Genomic DNA, 22,914 nt, shown 5'->3' on the forward strand with positions numbered 1-22,914 from the left:
TTTTCACGGCACACATTTGGATTCAGAGTAACACCACTGGTGTCCGAGGAATTACTTCAGATTTGCAAAAGCAAAAGCCAGAGTCAAATGGGGGATATGACAATTCCATACAATGGTAATCAGTCTTAATATGTCAATAAGATGCCAGCCTCCTCCTAGGGGAAGTAGCAGTGACAGTTCCCTGTCTGTTGTGAAATAACGATTCACATACCAACCAATGAACACACAGCTGGTTTAAAGGGAAAGTGGTCTCTCATCTTCAGTCTGATACGTTTCCCTCTGAAGTTCCTCCATCCAAGGATGGACTCGCCGTCCTTGAAGGTTTTCAAGACCCAGGTAGACAAAGCCTTGACCAGGATGATCTAGTTGGGAATGGTCCTGCTTTGAGCAGGGGACTGGACCTCTTGAGTTCCCTTCCAACCCTCATTCTTTTTATGATTTATATTACTGACCTCCCCTCTACCAGGGAGAAGTATTATCCTGGCATAAGCCTCACTCATTTGAAGAGTTTGCAAAGAAAATCAGACTTTTGTAGAATCTCAGTATCCCCAAGCTGAGTGATGTGGAGCATCCAAACCTGTTTTATTTATACACATCATTGTCTTTTAGGAAGCAAGCTCTGTGCTTGTACAGGGTTCATTAGGGCTGTGCAAAATGGCATTGTTCCATTTCGACTTCAGTTTCGAGGTTTGGACAGAACGGTGTCTTGTTCTGAATTTCATTTTGAGTTGAAACAGCAGTTCTGTTTCACTTCATAGAAATACTGAGGCTGTTTCGATGTTCCTCCGGACTATCAGGCTGGGGATGGGAAGTCAGCCCAGCTGGGCTGAGTTCCCAACCCCAGCCCCACAATCTGGCTGGGGAAATGAACCTCAGCTTGAGCATTGTGCTGTGGAAAGGAACTCAGCCCAGCTGGGCTGACTTCCCATCCCCAGCCCAATCTAGCTTAGGGCTGGGGAGGGGAACTGAACGATGGGGTTCAGTTCCTTTCCCCAGCCCGAATGCAGCACTTAGGAGGGGAACTGAGCCCAGGCTCAGTTCCCTTCCCCTGCACTGTGATAGGCTTCCCACAGCCCGGCAGCAGGAGATGGAGAGAGCCAGGGCTGTGCTCCCAGCTGCTGCTGGAAGCACAGCCCTGGTTCTCCCCTGTCTCCCACCACCTCACTGCTGGCTGCTTCGAAACTCAAAACATTTTGAAACTTTCGAAACGTTTCGACTAGCCTCATTTTGTTTCGAGGCTGTTTCAAAGCCCTTTGTTTCGATTCAGTTTCGCTGTTTCAAGCTCAAAATGAATTGAAACAGCCAGTGAAATTTCCCACAGCCCTACTGTCCATACGACAGAGTCCCAACTTCTCAGGAGCTCTTGTAATAAAAAAATAATGCCAATAGTCCACACCCCAGTTTAACTCAAGCTCAACATCCTTCAGAACAGCATGAGGAATTACCCAACATGCTGCCGTTATGACTTCCTTGCTGCTAGGCCGTGCCCCCTACCTGCATGGCTTCCAAAGCTTCCTTGAGCTGCTGCTTCTCAGGCCGATCTGACGAGTGGCTGAGAAGCTCCTGGAAGAAAACATTGCGGGACCGTGAGTGAAGTTTCACACACTACTGCCCACATCATGTTACAAGCACATGCTACAAGCCATAAAGCAATTACCGCATGCCACTCTGAACATAGAGCAGCGGCACTCTGGCAGGCGGTCCTCGGCTACAACTAGAAGGGGAGGCACCAGCAAAAGCTGTTTGCATTCAGTGGCTCCATGACACAGAGCTGGCGGGAGGAATTTCACACGTAATCAGATTATATGCAAGCTTATTTTATATTAATTAGCTGCCTCTCCTGGCTAACAAGTGTGGAATTACCCTAGGTCGCTGTACTTTAAAAGACGGCACAGATATTGTGTCGTGCTAAGCAGCTGTAGTAATTATTTTGTTCAGAGGATAAAAAGCCCTTGCTCCACGCCTTGAAATGATGATTCCATTTTCTGCTGGAAAAGCCCAGGGACGCAACAGTGGGGGAAGGCAGCCACGAGGAAATTCGAATGCCGAAACACTTACTTTTAATAGGAGATGATACTTCAAGACCCTCTGCATTGGCACCACCAGCAGATCTTGCAATTTGAACTTCCCCTCCTGAACCTTTAATGTGCATTCCTGACAAACAAGAAAGCAAAGCAGTGGGGAAAAGACACACAGTTCTAAGGCAGATTTGGTTTGCTCCTGTTAACTCTTAAAACATCATTAACTCCTGATTTTCCAGTACACCTCCTGGGTTAGAAGGGGCAGGGTTTTCAGTTAAGTTTTACAGACAATGCCTCCTACCTTTTCCAGTGCTAGCTATGCTATTCTGCACTGCCATGTAGGAAACCTAGATTTGAGCTCTTGCTCCTGTCGCCTGCCAGGAGAAACTACAGCAGACACAATCCTCATGCTTTGCTCAGTGACCACTCCAGCTGGCTCAGAGGCTGGATTGCTAACTTCTGATGGAAATCCTATCTGGTCTTCATAGGGGAAGTTTTAACTGGGACATTGTGCTATTCTGACCCAGATCCACTAAGGTAAAAAAAAACATATCTACACAAATGCTCCCTTAGCCCAGGCCATATTTAACATCAGACGCCTGTGCATTGAGATGAGACTGATTCACTGCCAACTAGATTCCCTGGCGAGACTGGCTCTGCTACCAAATGGAAATGGAGTTAAATGAGGAAAAGTGAGCAAATAGCTAGAGGTCACAGCAGCTGCATCTCTGATTCTGGGACTAATTTGGACCACAACATTTTGATGCAAAACCCAGAGGTGCATGTTTAAAGAACAAACCTAGTTATTCTGCGCGAGCCGTTGCTGCTTTTGCACACAGAATCAAAGCCCATTTGCGGAACATAAAGTAACAGGCCCCGACAGCCCGGCATGTCGAGATTAACATCACGCCAGATGCAAGAATTAGAGTGGGAAACAAATAGCAGCTCAAAAGCTTTGTCTTGTCTGGGGTTTCTTTGTTTTGCACAATAATCTGAATCAGACCCTGTTTACATTGCCACTTAAATCAGAAAGGAAAGGGAGTCTAGTGGGTAGGCCTAGTGGGACAACCTAGCTAGTCTTTGATTATGAGAGGCTAGGGTTGAATTGTGCTTTGCCACGGACCTCTTGTGAGACTTTGGCAAAGTCACTTAAGTCCAGATTTTTAAAGGTATTTGGATGCTATCCAAACACCTTTAGGACACTACTTTATTTTCATTTTGCTTCAATTCCCCCTCCATAAAACCACCTCCCACACCTTCCCAGGGTGTTATGAGGAATAGCACATTCAAGAGTTTGAGGCGCACAGATACTACAAGGGTGTTTCAGAAATGAATAGCAATTTCAAGATAATACCATTGTGTGTGCAATGATCATTTACTGGACCATGTCACTTCTCCATGTAGCAAAGTGACATGGCCGCATGGGTGGCCATTTGATCCTGAAACACCCTTGTATATTTATGGGGGCCTCATCAGTACCTAAAGACGAGAAATCCTTATGGGTTTTCCCCTGTGATGCAGGTAACTGTGGATCTAAATAGGATGTGGTGGAGTGGCTTCCTAGATTTTGGACACAAACTGAGGATGTTCAACCACTTAGGACCCGAAACCAATTCAGCCTGGGCTCAGCTCCTGCTCACTTCAATGCAGGTTGTCACAACTCATGCAAGAGCTGAATTTGGTCCAAAGTCTCTCCTCAAAGGAGGCACAAAACTAGTACAGCGGAAGGCCTGGGGTGGTGTGGAGCAGACCCAAGGTTGGCAGCTGTGCGTGTGGAGGTGTGCCATACAGAGTTGGCCCAAAGCATGCCTGGCTTTAGCATCAGAAGCACATCTGTGCAAGATACCTCTTGATCCCGAGTTCACTGGAATCGACAAAAAGTCTCTCACTGGCCGCCAATTAGGTCCTTAACAGACAACGGTAATAAAGAATTGAATCTAAATGGGGTGGGAGGCCTCATGGCAGTCACCTTAGGCTGTGGAGACCCGGGGGGCAATGGCAGACAGCTTTGAGCGCACACAGCCCTATGAGTGCTTCTGAGCAATACAGAGATGAGAGGCAGCAGGGAGTCTCTAGGCACAGGAGCTTAGTAGTTAGCAGTGCCAGGACATGGGGAAAAGCTTCTGCCCCCTGAAATCAAAGAGGTGGCTGGGGGAGCCAGACCCGCTCCTGCAAGGTGACGTCCCTTCGACAAAGCACGGGGCTCAGAGGGTGACACTCCCCGGCCTGCGTGCTGCAGGGTTAACTGCCCCTCCATAAAGTCACAAGAGACCCAGCCGTGCAAGAGACCCACGCGAGCCTGGAGATTGTGTTCTGCTCCAGGCTGCCCAGTAACCTTCAGGGCGGCTTTAGGTTACACCTGGAACTATTCTAACTTCCCCCAGGGCATGGTGGCCATCCCAGGACCTGGGTACCACAAACAGCTTTCCCCTTTGAGTCCCCCAGCACCCATATCCCATATTGCTTGCATGTTTTTTCCCTTCCTCACTAACTAAAATCCCTTATGGGGTATTTCCAAAGTTTGTTGTGTCCCAGTAGCTGAAGTGCATGCAGGGGGGAGGCCGAAAAGACATGCTGAACTGGATGGCTTGTGCATTTTTCTCAACGCCCCTAAGCCTACTTACCTCTACTTTTTGCCTAACGTCCTCTCTGTTGGCGATGAGGTGGTTCAGAGTATTCTGGGCATATTCCATATGGCTGCAGTACTTGCCATAAATCAATAGCCTGTAGTGGGGGAAATCACAAATTTAATCGGAAACACTTGCTGGCAGTTATTACTCATTATAAAAAAATATATGGTACAAGCACAAAGCAAACAGCTGCTCTCCGGTATAACCGCTTAGCCAAGTATTAACACTTTTTTACTGCGCCACTCTAATATTGAAACCCTCTGAGGTTTTCAGAGGGGCATGTTCGAGCCCGCATGGGAGTCCGGCCACCAAACTTAGGCCAGGAACAAGTGGAAAAGGCTTTTCAAGTTGTCCATGTTGTGATGTGCCACTGTTCATCCCTTACTTGTCAGATCCCAGAGCCTGGGCGTATTTCCAGCCATGGTCTATAACCCCCCTGCTTCCAAGTTTGCTTGGGTGAGATCGGACGCTCAGCTCTAATTAGATGATGCACTGCTAACGCTCCGATTGCCACGAACCTCCTGTTCGTGCGGGAGGAAAGGACTCGAGATTTTTCATTTGGAAACCCACGACTATTTCCTCTTTCCGAGCACACACAAACCAGCCCAGCAGAGGGCATCTGCTTATCCCCTGCATTTCTAGTTCTCCAAAAGCCTGAGCCCGCTTCTCCATTTCACACAAGAGCTTCTTTGAAGCAGTTTTGCGGTAGGCCTGAATCAAAACACCGGAGCGGGGATGTCTCAGGACTTCAGGAAAGCTCGGTTCTGAGTCAGACGCTGGGTCCCTGCCCGGTCTTTATTTGCATAGCAAGCTGCACCCAGCCCCAAGGACTCAACATCCTTCTTCGTTCTTTCAGCGGCAGCAGTGCCTAGCTATGCACTAGGTCTCCAGCGTGCTAGGTGCTGTACAAAGACAGAACAAAAAAGTTTGTCCCAAAAGGCATCGTCCAGACCATTCCTGTGGCCCAAGCTCATCTGCAAACCTAATACATGGTGCCCAAACTCTGTTTCAGAAAGAAGCATTAACTGCCCCCCCACCAAAACACCACGATAAACTCCCAACATGGAGATCTGCCCTTATCAGCTTGTTATAAAACAGCATCATCCATGGTAAGTAAGTACGCTCGGCCATGCACAGTGCATCTGATCCCATAACTGCAATAGAAATGGCATTGCCCACAAACTGAACAGAGCTGGGAGGGGTGTTAGAACAACTCTGCCATTAACACACTTTAAGCCAAGGCGTCCATATGCTCCTGTTTCTCTGTATCCAGCTGTTTTCCCCAGTCCAGGACAGTCAGAGACCTCTTAGGCAATGCATCAGTCCTGGGGAGCTGCATGCCCTGCCAGCAAACAGTCAGTGGGGCCATTAAAAGGCACAGCAAATGATACCTAAAGTGACTTCAGGCTCACCCCCACTGCACCTTCTGCTCCCTGCTCATGGCTGGATTCATGGCAGTCAACGCAGCACCCTTGCCCCTGCTTGCCCAGGGTAGTCGTGTGTCCTTGTTTAGGGAACAATCCCAAAGGAAGCGCATTGCTCTACACAACAGAGCCTTTCCTCATCATTACTGCACCTTTCCCCTTCCCACGTTACTAGTCGTTATGGCCCCTTTCACCCTCGCTATACATCACAGGCAATTTATTCACTAGGAGCACTCCGGGGGCTTCACTGAGCTGACTTCTGAGCAAGACAGAGGATCGATCGGCTCCGTATATGCGAAGGTAAAAGGAGCGTGAGTGGGGGAGGAGGGTCCTATCACTGCTGATTGCCATTACGCTGGATGCAGATGCCACGTACAATGGCTGCTAAATAGCATGCCCTGCTACAGCTATGGCTTTTCTTGAGATTACAGCATAAGCAGTGATCCCCCCTGACATCTTAATCAGCTCTCCCCTCTTTAATTACCACTGCTTTGTTTTCCATGCTATGTCGTGTTAGCGGTATAATTTGCACAAGGCGAACGTGCACGCAGTGCGACAAAACAGGCGACTGGCCTGGGAAGCCTTAAAAGGTCAAAGAAAAAAACTTTCGCTGAGGCTGCCAGCTGACCACCCCGATGCTAGGAAGCTACATAGCTGGTCTCTCAGCCGCTGCACAACGCACCGTTGTTCTCCCAACCACCAATGGACGCGGCGCACGTTCTACGAAACGATCAGCAGCAGCCTCGAGCACGTGTGCCTTTTCCGTGCAAGATGCTCCAAACTTTTATTTTTTTTTTTTTACCAGCCCTCCCAACACTTCTTTGAGGCAGGCAAGCATTATCAGCCCTGCTTTATAAATGATGGCAAAATGACTTGATCAAGTTCACAAAGCGAGTCTGTAGCGAGGATCTGGTAACGGAAGGGAGGATTCCTGCATTTCAGTCTGGTCCCTGGATCGCTGTGCAATGCTCCTTCCCCTCTTTCAAAATGCTCAGGATTATAATTACAGTAGAAAAGAGAAGACCTCCCTGACGTCTGGGCCCCAGTGTGCTAGGCTCTGGGTTTGCCGACATGTAAAAGGGTTTACACAAGGTAGGCAGCCTTATCAAATTCAGCTGGAGTCACTGTAGCCTGGCATGGGAACAAACACTTGTAGGACCAAGCGACTTACCTGAGTTCATGCTGGGTTGGGTTTTTTTTAATTACTGGCTATGGTACCCTGTGGGCAAGTGTGCTTGGGAACCCGGTCAGCATATTCCACCTCCCCAAGTTTACACTGGCTGTAAATTTAAGCAGCCAGACACAATGAAAAAAAATCTTGCTGTGGGTATTTCACTCAAAAGCTCATTAATCCTGTATGAGGATGGTTACTTCCCTTCTCCCCCCCCTCAGTTTCTAGCCATTAACTGTACTGTTGCTGATAAGACAAGACTCATATGCTACCATGGGCTGTAACCCATCCATTATTTCAGAGCCCTGTCACGCGGTGGAGGAGATCGCTGCACACCTGACCCGGCGCCGCTTTGTAAATCTGCAATTCTCAAATCCAGCCAAGTAATTGAATGGAGAGATTTATGGGATTCTCGATACCTGATGAAGCTGCAGTCAATGCAGATTATTCTTCCGGCTTCCCCCCCCTTGACAACTTCTGAACATGTACGATCATATCTCGGCTGTCAGCACCGAGATGGTTCAAAAGGAGCGCCAGGAACATCAATTCCAAACCTTTGGCTTACATCGCACAAGATTTACAAACTATTGTGCTTAAGGAAAAACCCACGATGCACGGGAGCGATGCATCACTGTGTTCGGCAGCCTCTGCAGGCACGTGTAAAAATAAAGAACAGCGATGATATGTTAGAAACGAAGGGCGTTCCTAGGATTAAGGCGCTGGACTGGGCTCTGGAGACCCATGCTCTTTTCCTGGCTGCACCGCACAGTCCTCCGATAATAACTTAGGGCAAGTTGCTCTGCCTCAGTTTGCAACGGGGAAAACTACAATTCCCTTCTCCCGCCCATTGTTGACCTTAATTACTCGTTATGTGATACACGGACCATCTCGCTAAGCTGTCAGAGCCAGGCACGACTGACAATACTTATGCTTTGGGCGCATTGGGCCCTGGTCTCAGTTGGATGTCAGGAGGATAGCCAAACACAAATAATGCCTTCACACAGTCCCTACACCAAAGAAAAAAGTCCAAGACCCTTCCTTTTACGGGAAAGAGGGAGGCCCTCTTTCCCATAACAGAGCCATATGAAAACATGACTCTAGTCCAGGGGCGGGCAATTATTTTGGGCAGAGGGCCGCTTACTGAGTTTTGGCAAGCTATCGAGCGCCGCATGACAGGCAGCCCATGGCAGATAAATATTAATTTTCTAAATTTTTTAGAGGCCCCGCGGGCCGGATAGAATGGCTTGGCGGGCCGCATCCGGCCCCCGGGCCGCATTTTGCCCACCCCTGCTCTAGTCTCATTAGATCGGCGAGACCAGCAGCTATTTCACTCTGTCCCTAATCAGCCGGATTCTCCTTGCATCTGAAGCTTTCAGGGAAGAGGGACCGCAAATGTTTTTCCAGGAGAGTCCACCCATCATATCAGCCCACCGGCCATTACATCCATAATGCAACTCAGCTCATACATAATGCAGGACCTTAAAATGCTTCTCTAAATTCTCCGATTTGTGATATGTCCAAGGAGCAGTTGGCCGGGCATATTTTTGAGATCAGCATCCTCCTGCGTGTTGTGCTATCCCCCTCGAGTGCTGTGAGGCTTGCCATCCGAAAAGGATGGCAGAATTTCAGAGATGTGTCTGAAGGAGGAGAGGCGTTGTATGGTGGCTCTTTCACCCGTCTGGGAGGTCGGTGCAGCAGCAAGGCGAAAAAGCAGACAGACAGACGGACGCAAGGAACGGCAGCACCAAGATAGGACACTTCTGCTTTCCCTCCCCTCCCCAACAGGCCATTACAGCAGTCTTTGCTCCCACCAGGAGGTAACATGCGTTGCTCAATTCAGTAATACTGCATGCTTGCTTCCTGCTTTTGAATCTGTGCAGGACGATCCTTCGTGAAAGAGAAGAGCCCCGGGTTTCAACCCACTGAAAGATTCCCCGCGGTCAGACTCCACTGTTAAATGGTGTCCCAGTGAAGTGGATCTAGCCCTGCGTGTTATATCCTGGCTCATGCTTTCTCCCTATTTTTCTGCAGTACGTCTCCAGTGCCGTATCACCTAAACTTAGATGCTATTCAACCAGCCGGCACTGGATGATAGAGATGGCCAACTAGCAGCAAGGATCAATAGCAGCCGCGAGAAATACATTGCCCTTCTCAGGTAACAATCTTCGAGCACTTTACAACCATTAAGGGAGGCAGCCTCGCAGCTCGCCTATCAGCAGTAATAGCAGAACTGGGTGAAATCTCCTGGCAGCTTCCCCTCTACTTGCCGACCCGTGTTATCTGCGCACACTGTGCTTCCAAACAGCAACCCGATTCAGGGGGTGGATGCCTGGCCCTATTGAAATCAGTAGGGAAAGCTCCCAGGGAGCAGATTTGCACCCATAAACTCTTTAAAATGTTCTTTTACTACATTAAAACCAAACTTTCAAAGCTGCTAGGTGACACAGGGACGCCAATAATGCACATCACGGCACTAAGGGGCACTCGTGGGAGGGGAAGCAAGACGGCCCTTCTGGATCCTTGTACCCACATGCATTGGAAATCCTACTGAGCACTCTCCTCACTTTGTGCCAGCCTGGACTGCACCGTTGGACCCAGGACAGGCTGGGAAAAGTAGTGATCACAGCTTTGGAGAAGCAGAATGATTAATACAATGCAGTGGGGCTCATACGACTGCCACGCAGTTCCCACCTCTGCCACACACTCCCTGAGCGACCTTAGGCAAGTCACTGCACTTCGCTACCCTTTAGCTCCCTAGTAGTGAAATAAAGGTGCTTCTTTCTTTCTCTTACCCTAAATCTACTTAAATGCCACGCTCTTTAGGACCTGCCTCTTTTGCTCCGCGCATACAACCTGGCACAATGGGCCTCTAAATACCACCCAAACAATAAAACAGCAAGGCAGAATAATTCTGCGTGTCAGGTCCGTAAGTGCAGAACGCACCACGCACTCAAAGGGATGTTGTTAAGGCTAGAGGGATACAAGCAGAGAGAAATGCCTCCCGCACGTGGATCAATACGGGTTCGCAGAGGGAACATGGACTGCATGTTCCCGTGACGGGGGGTGGGGAGAGCCGGAGCCAAACGAACCTGTACAGAATAAGAGCCTGGGCAGTTCAGAAGCTCGTTTGATTCAATTTACATGACTCTCACGAGGCTCAAGATAAAAGCAAAATCCAGGCTCAGATGTCACATGCCAGAGAGCCTCAAAAGACAAAGGATCTTAAGATTTTACAATAGGGGAAAAAAACAACCTGAAACCTCTGTGTGAACAAATTAAACCCCAAAGCTAGGGAGAGATGCTCTTTCATTGCTACGAATGTAAGTGAACATCAGGCCAGATTCCACGTGCCACGTGGGTCGCTTCATTTGAAGGCACTGAGATGACAGAGGAAAAGCAATGGAAAATGGGAGCCAGGACAAAAGCCAGGGACTGGTGGGTTTGGGGTGTTTGGAAAGGTCGAATAAAAATGACGTTGGCCATCGGCTGTATTTCAGAGGTCAGTCTAGCAACTTCATGGAGGACGTGACCTTGTCCATCTTTCCTAGCATGACATGTCCACCCAGGACTGCCCTCATTACACAAGTCTCCGCTCTTTGGTTAGACTTAAGATTGCGTTGGCTGGGGCAGAGCCAGGTGACTCCTGGAAACAGCCACCTCTGTCGTGGGGCTGCAGTTCTGGCAAGGGTGACATGTTCAAAAAGGGGTGTGAAGACTGCATCCTCCTTGTGCATTGAAGGAAATCCTCCAAAGCAAAGTCATTTGGGAGCTAGGGTGCGGAAACCTGGGATTCTTTTGCAGGACAACTGAACAAAAACGGAGGAGAGCTCTCTTCTCCCACCACATCAGAAATCACCAGGGCTTGCTAGTGGCCCCATCAGCACATTTGCAGGTCCAGTTTTGCACTTTGCAAGGTGCTGAGAAACCACTCATCCTCAGGGAGCACAAGAGGTGCTCAAGCTTCGTTTGAACTTGTACCTTCCTCTTCTTCCCCTTCTTAGCAGCGCTTGGCGCACTGTCAGTTTGAGTCAAACTCTGTGCCCATTGGTGTGAATAAAAAGCATGGCACCCCAACCCCCCAAAATGGCACCCCAAAACCTAAGCTGGGGCAACCGCCTACCCACATCAAAAAGAAATGACTGTCTCTGCAACAAACTCTGCCCTCCTTCAGAAGAAAAGTCACCAGGCCCGTGGGCATAATGACTATATGATCTGCTTGACGCTGTTTTAATGTCACTTAATGCCCAAGACAAAATATCCCCCCCAAAAAGCCCCCAACAAGCCAGCAATCGGCATGTCCCTGCGTGGAAGTTTGTGTGGCCTGCGACAGAGGCAGCCTTGAATATGTTCATTACCTTTTGAAAATGTGCAGGTTGATTTCTTTGTGTTGGAATAACCCTGCACAAAGAGGAGGGGTTTTTTTACATCTTGCAGATTTAGTGATCCCAGTCTCTGTGGTGGGAAAAGAGCAGTTCTGACAAGAGAGGATTAAATACAAGCATTTTATCTTCCAGATTCTGCATCATTGAGATGCTAGAAAGGAGCAGTTCCTGTCTCCCCTTCTCTTTAACCCACTGACTTGGATCACCTGAGCGGAGAACCTCGTTCAAAGCCAGTTCTGGGAACTGAGCCACTGACGAGCAAAATTAATTCACTATTTAGACTTATTTCTATTGCAAGAGCATTTAAAGTCCTCCAAACCACAATCAGGGCCCCACTGTGCCAGGTGCTGCACATACCCACAGCGAAGTACATACCCTCTCCTGAAGAATGTACTATCTAGCTGGACAAGCAAGACAAGAAAGAGAAAGTAACTTGCCCAAATCTTCCCAACGAATCAGTGTCAGGGCCAAGAATAAAACAACAGTCTCCTAATTCCCTGAGCACAATGTCCTAACTCCACACCACAGCTGCTCCTTCTGAACAGCTGCATATCCCTCATATACATTAAAAAGCACCAAAATGCAGAAGGGTAATGCAACCCATCAACACCATAACATGCCTGTCCCCTACACACAGCTCATATTCATCAGCAAGCCACAAATTGGATGCTGTAGGGAAGAATGAGGGAGAAGCTTTCAATGCAAACGGGAAGTTGTGGCAAAAATTCTTTCAGCAACCCCTTGCTTTTATACCAAGGCAGTGGCAGTAAGGACTAATTAGAGTGACCCCTCTAGATAAGACATGGAGAAAAATCCCAGAATATTTATAACTAAGCCAGTACCAACACTATCAGCTCGTCTAGAGTCAAGGGGAAGCCAATGAAGATCTTGCAGCTCTGTCATGCTTGTGGTAAAACAATGGGATGACTTCCATAGCTCTGGGTCACATCCCACATAGTAGTTAGGTTTTTAAATCCTAGCTATGACCCAGAGAGAAGACACACTGGGCGTATCTACACATGCACTTTAATGTGCATTAGCCTATTCTAATGCGCATTAAAGCATCACAAAAAACCCGTGAGCTTTTGCTACTGTGCATTAAAATAGACTAATGTGCCTTTTCCTAGTACCTCCCAATGGAGGTATTAAGTTTAACGTGCATTAGCAAAAGCACATCAATGAATGTGTAGACACCTGTGTAACACATACCAGTCTGTACGCTGAGGTAAACTCCTCTAGGGTCAGGAACGGACAGATTAGCCAGTCCACAGCAGGCACGATTATAGTATCATACTACTATGTTGAACAAACAGCTACCCCAGGATAAGATGTGGGGAGATGATAACGACACCGGTATAGGTGTTGCCAACGATGTCGTTTTGCCCCGGTCCTTTCCGAGGTAATTCTAGTCTGCTCAGTTCAGCCGCTTGGCGAGAGCTGCTAGTTCAGACACAGGCTCTGCGCGGATTAGGCCAGATGGGAAAAGGAAAGGACAGGCTTATCGGCAATTTAATACCAAAAAAAAACCGCCCCTGCAAAATTGCTGCTCCACCCGAGCGAGCAGAAATATTTGTTTCAAGGAACATTTCAGTATTCATGGTCTCCGTAGGCTGTGCGAGGATTTGGAGCTGCCAGTCAAACGCTCGCTGCTCACAGCTGGAGCTCTGATTAATTCACTTGCACGTCTGGAAGTTTTCCAGGCGCTCGAAACCAAAAAAAAAAGTTATTTGCAAGCTCCTTTTGAAACTGGGTCAGTGACTTTACCTGCCTCTGCGGAAATACCACCCGATACAGATGTGGCAGCCGCAGACCGGTCTCTTGTCAGATAAACCGAGAGCAGCAGACTTAAGTAAAAGGTGCCTCGTTGCTCCCAGGCATCACGGCCATTAAGGTGATGGCATGAATAAAACACAGGTGCTGACCCGCACGAAGAGCACAGCCTGGCCGTTTGGAGGAGGAGGTTCCAAAGACCAAGTGACCAACGCCTGTCGGCACCCCGTCCCTGAACGCCGCAAAGAGAAAAGTCACGTTAAGGTGCCTGCGGTGATTAGCAGACATGGTACAACCATGCCTAGGGCTTCTGCTGCACCATGACTGACAAGTTCCCAGAAAAGAACCGTGCAACATGCTGCTTATTTGAATGCAAGCCAGCCGTTTCTCCAAGAAGTTGAGCCAACTTTTCGAGTTGTGTTTCGAGACTTTCTTTTATCAGCAAAAAAAAAAAATCAGGCCCACCTTGTGACGTTCACAGAAAAGAGAAGGCAAGGCTGGTAAAAAATATGAAGGGGATTTTACACTGAGGTGGTTCCCCAAGTCCCAGACTGATGACCATCACACCTGTGCTGTCTACCATCGCCATACAGGACCATCCTAAACCCAGGCCTGGGCTACAGTGCCTGGAGGGGGCTGCTGCCAACAGGATGGTACTGAATTGTTTGAGGGTGAGCAAAGCCAAGAATGATGAGATCAGAAAGATATAAGTCACTCTTACGAGGTTTTTTAATGATTTGGCATTCTTCTTTTGAACAGCTAATTTTTTTTTTTAATCCAAAGGGCACATACTTTTTAAAAGCAGCATTGTGAACAACTGAATGTTTGACCTAATGGTTTCTTATGAATGCAGATGGTATTTCAAGAGTTATTGACTTGAGAATGGCATTTTCATGTCTAGACACTGGGTTTAATCACAATGAAATAGCACCTTGGCATTATTCCACAGTGCCTTTGATTATTATTAAAGGGCTTCAGGGGTTTCATTTAAACTTATCTGCTTGTTCCTGGAAACTCCTGGTTGCAGCTCCCAAAATTCAGAATCTCCTGTTTTTTAAAGTAGGCTTTAAGTGCACTAATCATCCTATAGGTGCCAGACGTCAAACTTGCCAGACACATTAATCTGCATCGAGAACAATCACTTGGATCTAACAAGAGCAAAGTGCCCTATGCCTACAGAGACATACGTGAGATGCTCCATGCTCTCTCTTCTCATTGACTGCTGGTATCCTAAATTAAATCCTCACATCTTTATTCTCCTGTGAATCTGACTGCCAGGTGGACAGCCTCCACAACAGACAAAACCAGGCCACAGCACAATAGCATATGGGAAAAGGTTGGCCCACTCTGCCTCTGACTGCAGAGATCAATGTAAGCCCCTCTCTATCTCTCTCTCAGTTATAGGAAAGACATGAAGGGAACTAGCAACCAGGAGAAAGCTTCATCCATGCAATACTCCTGGGAACCAGGTAACAATACCATGCTTGGGAAGGAGACTGCAGGACAACTGACTACCTACAAGTTACCGCCCTTGAGACTATCATTTCCTGAAGCCATCACCCTCTTTGCAACTAGCATGAGCTGTGGTTTGAGACCAGAAGACAGGATGAGATTTAACTCATAACTATTGATGCAATTCTGTTCAGGCAACCACTGAACTATCAACGTGTAGCACAGGTGCTTTGGAAGACCACAGAGAAAAGCAGACAACACGTTGAGACCCAAGTGCCCCAGTACTGCACTGGCACTAAATCAGGACTTGCACATGGAAAGAGCAGGGTCTTCTTGCGCTGCCTACAATGAGCAGGATATCGGGAGCCCAGAACATCTAGTGTTATAACAGAAGACTTATTCTGGAGAGTCCTGAGGGTACTGCCATGGATTGGGGACCTTGCACAGCTCTAGTCATGCACATGCAACCTTTCAGTATACCAGGTGGGGCCCTCCACTTGCAGAAATACATGCAGCTTTTTTTTACATCAGTGGAGTTGGCTGATTTATCCCAGCTAAGGATCTGGGCAAAAAGGCTCATTTAGTTACAGGGTTGCTTGCAATTTGTGTTCCCTTTTTATACCAGCAGGATCCTTCCTCTCTTTGCAGCATTTAAGAGATATGTCCCCCCCTACCCCCATGTATGGACACAAATCCTGATGGACAGTGTTGGGGCAGAGGATGGGCCAGGCCAGTGGCTTGTCAAGACTGGCGTTCTCCTTGCATGGTTTCTCCCTACGATGATACTCCCTTATTAGTGACAACTTGTTGAGATTAGAGCCGGGTGCGCACTGGGTTCTTCTTTCCTTCTTTTTACCTTTCTTTAAATTCCAGAAACACTTTTGCCAAGCTGCTTCCTCCAGACATCATAGACACATCGATGGCTCGCAGGAAATTGAAGTGCACTTTAATGAGGTCCTAAAAAAGGACATGATAGATGCATTTAAAAATCAACAAGCCTGGCTCTAGGCACATGTCACAGAATCATACAAAATGAGGGTCGGACCTCAGGAGGTCCCATCTAGTCCAAGCCCCTGCTCAAAGCAGGACCAGTCCCAACTACATCATCCCAGCCAAGGCTTTGTATAGCCAGGTCTTAAAAACCTCTCTACTTCTGCTGGTCACTGGGTCAACCAGCCATCTTGGACAACATTAGCACAGGGAGTTGGGGGGAAGACAATCCTAACATGATCCCAAACAGCGCTCAGATGAGATCATGGAGGACACCCGGTGCAGGAGGTGGGTCTGGCCACTTGCAGAGGCGGGGGCAAAGGCATTGATCAGGAGAAGGGAAGGAGATGCTTTTGTATCCAAGACCCAAACAACCAGAACTGGACAGGAGGCTGGATGTGAAAAGCAAGCTGCACCTGCGATCCCCATGGACTTCATCAGAGGTTCTGCATGAAGGATGAATTTCCCCAGGGTAGAGGACCAGCACATGAATTAACCTTGCTTAAGTGGGACTTAATTATTTCCCAGGCCTTGTGCTAACCTTCTGCCTGGGGCTGAATCTCCACTTGTTAAGCCCTTAAGAGAATTTAACCATCTGTTAACCTGGCTGGAAGAGGGATTTTTTTTAATACAAAAAGAAGGGTCAGATGCCTTGGAGTGGTTGCATGCCTCTCCTTTAAAAAACTAACACCTTTTGATCCTCAGATATGCTAATTATCTAAATTATCTGAGTTTACACAAAGACCCCACCCCACCAAACAGCACCATTGTATATTTGATCTTGAAGTGGGATAACACTGAGAGAGGCTGAGAAATGCTGGAGAATGAATTAACTGCAGGCTCACACTGAATATTGACCTGGACTGTGCGTGTGTTCACATCCAGAAGAGCAATACACAGTTTCTAGACAGCACCTTTCACCATAGGTCTCAATGCACCTTCGAAGGACGGCAGCTCTCGTGACACCCCAAGTTACAGATGGGACAGAGCAACAGAGAAGTGAAGTGACTTGTCCAAGGCCACCAAGCAAGTCAGTGGCAGAGCTGGGGATAAAACCCAAGCCTGAGTCCCAGCTTAGCGTGGCCCACACTCCCTGTTTTATGTAAACTGTAAATCAGACCCTCTGGGTCACGCCGGGGGAGGAAACACTATCTATCGCTAGCCAAGTGATTTCCTTGATATCAAACTGTACCCTTATCTACTCCGTACGTACTATCTAAGCCCTGCTTCTGAGATAAAGGCTAAGGGACCTAATCTGAAGCTCATTCAAGCTCTATGGCCCAGGAGGACTGCAGCCATGAATTTTACATGAAACCTGAACAGCTTCTCCATGTAAGCTGTGCTTGAGCAGAGCGATGATTTAAGCCACGATGTTTACTCTGTTACCTCCAAATTGATAAAAATAGCTTCCATGTCTTGCGGAGTGAGTACCAGCTTCAGTGGATTCATGTAATTCTGCAGGAGGGAAATGAGAAACCGGTTTCAATACAGGCAGAAGCAATGCATTTCCTTCTGATTAGACCGGACTTGTCTCATCCATTACACATTTGCACAGGGAGGGTCTTGATGAATTTTAGAGCTAGTAAAGGGAGAAGAGTGACAAGATGCTCGTTAAAACCCGGTCACGGCAGCACCGACAGGCAAAGCATTCCCTGCTTTGCAACGCCTGCCAGCTGCAGCATCTCTCGCTGCAAAGTCTGGGGTGGAGGATACTTGCCAGTTGGAGCACCACGTAGGGTGTTTGAACAATTGAAGAGTTTTGCTCAATCAAGAGGATTTGGAACTGATTTGGCTCATTTGACCTGGAATATGAACAATTTTCCAAAAAAAAAACCCCCAAATCTCACTGGCTTAAGACTGCCCAGTCTGGAATTGAAACACTAAACACTCATTGCCTGGTAGTCAGGCTGTCAAGATCTGCAACAGGGTTTTTTGTATGCAAGCACTGGGCTTGCTACCAGGTTGTCAGCACTGGAAGGTGGAGGTGTTTAATGCCACCTGACTGAGGGACTCTTTAAATTATAATGCAGTGAATGCAAGTCAACCGCACAGGCATCCTGTGGATTACATCCTGGCTCCTAAAAGGGCAAGAGGAGAAGGAGCACTATGCTATGGAAGAGGCAATGAAAGGATCGTGGGGCTAGGGGGATCTTGGAATACCTTAAAGAGATTCCTCCCCACTAAGAAGGCACAGCTCTATATACACAGGAGCGTAGGGAAGCAAGGCTGGAAGGACCCTCATGAGATCTAGTCCAGTTCCCTGCTCAAGGCAAGATTATTCCTGTCCAAGCCATCCCGGCCAAGTGTCTTCTCACCTGCTCTTGGAAATTTTCAAGGATGGAGAGTCTAGTTTCTCCAGGCAGCTTCTTCCAAATGCTTGACCACCCTCGGAGCAGAGAGTGCCTCATCTCCAACCTACACCTCCCCTGCTGCAGCTTGAGGCCGTTGCTCCTAGTCCTATCCCCTACAGAAAAAGCTCATCTCCATCCTCTCTGTAATCACCCCTTGGGTATCTTGAAGACTCGTATCAAATGCCCCCTCAGCCTTCTCTTCTCCAAACCAAATAACCCTCCTTTTTTCAGTCTGTCCTCATAAGTCTTGCCTCCCAGGCCCCTAAGTCACCTGCACAAGAAATTGGACATAACTAAGGTGTGTGCATGGTCCTTTCTTCACCAAAACACAAGGATTCAGGTGCACGTGTGCAATCCTTTCTAAGCCCTTCCTGCACACATCTGCACATTACAACAGTGAATACACATGCAAAGCAAACTCCTGATGCTGTAGTTCATCAGAGCAATAGCTTGTTTGGTTTCCATCCTGCCTAATCTTGGTATCTGTGCCCTACCCTACTTAAATATCCTTTCCATTCAGAAAGGAAAGAGAGGCGATTCGGGATCTTATTCACAAGACGGTATGTCCAGCATTGTAATGTAAGTGGTAGGATTTTATTTTTTTTATGATCTGCTGGCTTCTTCACCAAATTACAACCCCCAGCGATTCACAATTTAATCTGCTTTAGCTCTTCGGCTGTCTTAGTGAGAGCAACTCTGAGCTGGCTTGGAGTTTTGTCCTTGAGGAACACATATAACATAACTACACTGGAAACGCTTTTTCAGACTAATGCATTTTAACAGACATGTCTACCCCGTTCATAATGGCAAACCACAGAGATGCAATACACCTTCCTACATGAGCTTCTGCACCACAACAGGCCATCGCAATCTATTCAGCCTTGAGCAAGATCTCATATTTCATACCAAAGGCAATTATTTAACTTCCTCTGGCTTGAAATACAAGGCTAATAGCTGTTTTCAAAGACCAAGTAATATGTACATGAGTAATATCTATGTCAAAGCCTTTCTTTTAAAAGCGTGGAATATTGTTTTATTGTGCTGGTCACACTCGGAGCTTCTTCCAAGAACTTTCAGCACATTTTTACATAAGAAAGGGAAACAATTTTAAAGGGAAAGGAAATAAAAGCAGAAAGACAATTAGAAACAATACCTTGATATATATATATTTAACTTCTCCTTTACTGTAATCACTGAAGGGAAAAATAATAACCCGTTTCTAGCAGCATGCATTGCATCATTTGATGGTTGAAATGTTCATTTGTTAAAGAGGAGATACAACTATAATTCATCAAAACCAATTAAAGTCCATGAATGCATGCAGCGAAATGTTATTTTTAATCCAATTAGTTTCAATGACAAGCCAGCACGGCTTCAGCATTTTCTAGAAGTGCCTGCAATAAAGAAATTCTTTCAAATGATTCAATAGCAATCAAAGAGTGATAAGAGATCAACAAAAGCTAGATTTATCCTAAGAACCCAGCCTTGGCTATGCAAGAAGTGGGAGTCTCTTACTGCTGGGGGGGAGAATACCCTTCTGAAGTAGCAGGCTGGCTTTTAGTGTATTTAGTGCAGCGATCACATAAAAACATGCTATCTTTTCATGTGGGTCCACACTGTGCACTTATGGTACTCAGCATGGGTTTTCTACATCTTCCGCGCTCCTGTAAATTATGTCCGAGTGCATCAATCCCATCCCCGTCATAACCACCAAGCACTATGGAGCTCTAAGCAGCAGAAACTAGTCTTGCAAGATTAATGCAAGATCAAATTCAGCCTGAAGCCTCTGATGTAAAACAGGGCGATAGAAGAAGGCTCAGCTCTCACCTTTTCTATGTCTTCAAGTGTTTTGTAGTATTTGGCCTCAGTTTCCTGGATTTCTAGCAAACAGCAATTTCTTTTGTCATCTTCTGTCATTCCCATTTTCTGCAAAAAGAAAACAACCCATGTTTGAATGTCCTCAGAGTGCTTCTACCTGCTCATTGATGCTGGATCTTTAATGTGGCAGGCAGCAAGAGCAAACTCCCAACCAATGCACGCTCAGGACGTGCGGAACCAAATTTTCCATCGTGTCCAAGGGATTCATTGCTGCCTAAAAACTCCTCGGGTGAAATCCCAGGTCCACCTAAAATAATAGCAAATCTCTCATTGGCTTTGAGGAGACCAGAATTCCACCCACTGCATTCACTCCAGCTATGTCCCCTAAGGTGACCATGTATAAGGCAAAGGGTCTTGGTTTTTTCAACTTGCTTGCTTAGGATGACCTCCACGATAGGGCAGACATGGGGCCCCAGAACACTCCTCTTGTATAGGTCCTTCGCTAGTGTTTCCAATTCTGGTGCTTTTATCCTCAGGTTTGCAGTCACTTTTTTTCCTTTAAAGACCCAGCTCTGGGAGTCACGTGATCCCTCGAGCCTCCCAGGCTATGTCAACGCCCCCTCCGTACTGATCTCAAAACATTTGCCAGGAGGACAAGCACCGTTCACGTACTCCCTGTGTCGTCTTCCCTGGCAAACCTGGAACCAACTGCCCAGAAACTACACCCACTCGCTCCCACGCCATGCACGATGCTGGCCAAAAATGGTGCTTGCTGCTAATTGCTGCATGCTCAGGGATGCATTCAGGATCTCTGTCTCAGGAGCTAAGAGTGATGCTGAGCATGCCTGGAACAGCTCTAACAGTGAACACAATATTTTTCACTGTGCAGAACACGAGGAAACAGGCAGGGGATGTTTCCTGGCATAAACCCCCAAGGTGGCCCTGGAGGCGGTATTGCTACACCCACCGTTTTGGATGCCCAGAGTTCCCTTTTACAGCAAAATAAGATTCCAGCCCTCCTGGCTGTACAGGAGAGAGGCAAACGCGACTCTCGCTGGCTTGTGAGCAAGGTAGATAATATGAACTCCAAACTTATCTTTGCACATGTCATGGGGTTTGCAGATGTGTAATTTTAAAGGCAGGGGAAAGGGAATTTGCCATCATTTATTTATACGCACAGCATTTGAGCATTACTGCTTCTGCTTCACGCTGTGCTTTGTATACCTAGCACAACCCATACCAGAGTTTGAGACACTGCGCCAGCCAGCCAGAAACCAAACTCTTGGACATCGTCTCTTACTTACCTGCATATATCTAATCTGAAGCATGCAGAAACACAAGCAAAACCAATTAACATCATACACTTGGTATCACAAACCGTCATTTTTAAAAGCGTCCATTAATCTCCCCACCTTCTGACATGAGTGCAAGTGGTTACGGTGAGAACGAGCAGCTTTACACTTCCGCTAAGAGAAGTATCAGAAGCTAAAAGAAAATACTGAAGATCAAGTCTTTGGCTGATGTAGCGACACTGCAGTCAGTCACTGCCCTACTGGGTTTCAATAAAGTTAAACTTTTATCTTTTTTTTTAAAAAAAGTGGATAGATTTAGAGATGTTCAGGCCAGAAGAGACCATTAGATCACCTAGCTGGTTTTAGGTATCCTGGCAGGAAGATGGGATAAATTACATTTTCAGGTCCTTTCCCGTACCTTTTTTTTTTTTTAAATGATTTTTAGTCTGAACCCTGCATAGCACAGATCCTTGAATTTCAGCAGGTTATTCCTGCATTATGCCCAGTGAATTGTGCCGCATGAAAGCACATCGCCAGAAAGGCCTCGAATTTTGCAGTAAAGACTTCTGCGCAGCTTGTTCCAACAGTTCATAGTCCTCCCTATTAAAAAATACATGCCAGATTTTTAATTTGAATTTGTCTGGTTTGAACAGTCAGTCATTCGTTCCTGTCGTGCGCTTCTCCACTAGATTAAAGAGTCCTTTAGGAACCAATGTTTTCTCTCTCTGATGGTACTTATCCGCTGTAATCAAAGTCACTTCTCAATGTTTTTTGATAAACCAGACTAACCAACCTCTTTAAGTCACTCACTGTTAGGCAATAGGCATGTCTCAAACATCTTAAGGAGCTCACTTGTGGGTTCCCCAGTTGCATCTCCCTGGAGAAAAACTGGCTCTCTTTTAAGGGGGTCTCTGAGAAAAGGACAAGGGTTATTTTGCCCCTTGCTGGAAAATTTAACCGACTGCTGCCCAATGTGGTGGAGGATGCTGCCAGTTTGGTCTTCAATGCCATTACTGGGGTTGTTCCTATGACAGAAGGATGGAGAGGTGCCGGTCAGGAGGTCTGTACCCGTGAATGGGACCTGACTGTCATAACAGCTCCAAGTCCAATGTGCGCAGTGTGTTTGCAACTGCAGCTGAGGTTGGGGGTGTTGAGCCTTTCTGAACATATGAACCTGAACGCAGGCAAAAGCAAGCCAGGGTTTGCAGGATGGGCTAAGTACACTTTGCTTCCATATCCTCATCGGTGTGATCGCTGCTAACTCCAGCACGTCCCAGGAACCAGCAGCACGAGGAAGGCTGCCATACCGCTTGCTGAGCTGGGCTAGTCTTAATCCAGTGTCACCATGTGGTATCTAAACAGATGCTGACAGCTGGAGGTCTCAACTTGTGCCACTACTGAGAGACACGCGAGAGCCTCCGGACTCGGTCATGAGAAAAAACAAAATGGAAATGGTGGAGTCGGCTTTGAGCAGCTTGTTTAAAACATCATCCCAAATCACCAGACTGCGCAACATCCCAGTCCTTCAAGACACCGGGAGGCTTGAAAAGGAAACGTCTCCATTCTTGTGCCCATTTCAAAGGCCAAAACAATCTGGCAGGAACCGAGTCCTG

General features: G+C 47.2%; 1 protein-coding gene across 4 annotated transcripts in view; it reads right to left on the bottom strand.

Annotated features, from left to right (window-relative positions):
* Positions 1–22,914, bottom strand: part of VAV2 (vav guanine nucleotide exchange factor 2) — a 268,102-nt gene that overhangs the window by 31,238 nt on the left and 213,950 nt on the right. For all 4 annotated transcript variants that reach the window (XM_059715659.1, XM_059715660.1, XM_014603789.3 and 1 more), the window contains exons 6-11: positions 20,019–20,117; positions 17,227–17,295; positions 15,707–15,807; positions 4,646–4,745; positions 2,059–2,154; positions 1,495–1,563 (exon numbers count right to left, since the gene is read on the bottom strand). In XM_059715659.1, coding sequence (XP_059571642.1) covers positions 1,495–1,563; positions 2,059–2,154; positions 4,646–4,745; positions 15,707–15,807; positions 17,227–17,295; positions 20,019–20,117 — 534 coding nt within the window. The remainder of the gene's footprint in view (positions 1–1,494; positions 1,564–2,058; positions 2,155–4,645; positions 4,746–15,706; positions 15,808–17,226; positions 17,296–20,018; positions 20,118–22,914) is intronic.

The sequence above is a fragment of the Alligator mississippiensis genome, chromosome 12 (assembly GCF_030867095.1).
Source record: "Alligator mississippiensis isolate rAllMis1 chromosome 12, rAllMis1, whole genome shotgun sequence".
In the NCBI taxonomy this organism is placed as follows: Eukaryota; Metazoa; Chordata; order Crocodylia; family Alligatoridae; genus Alligator; species Alligator mississippiensis.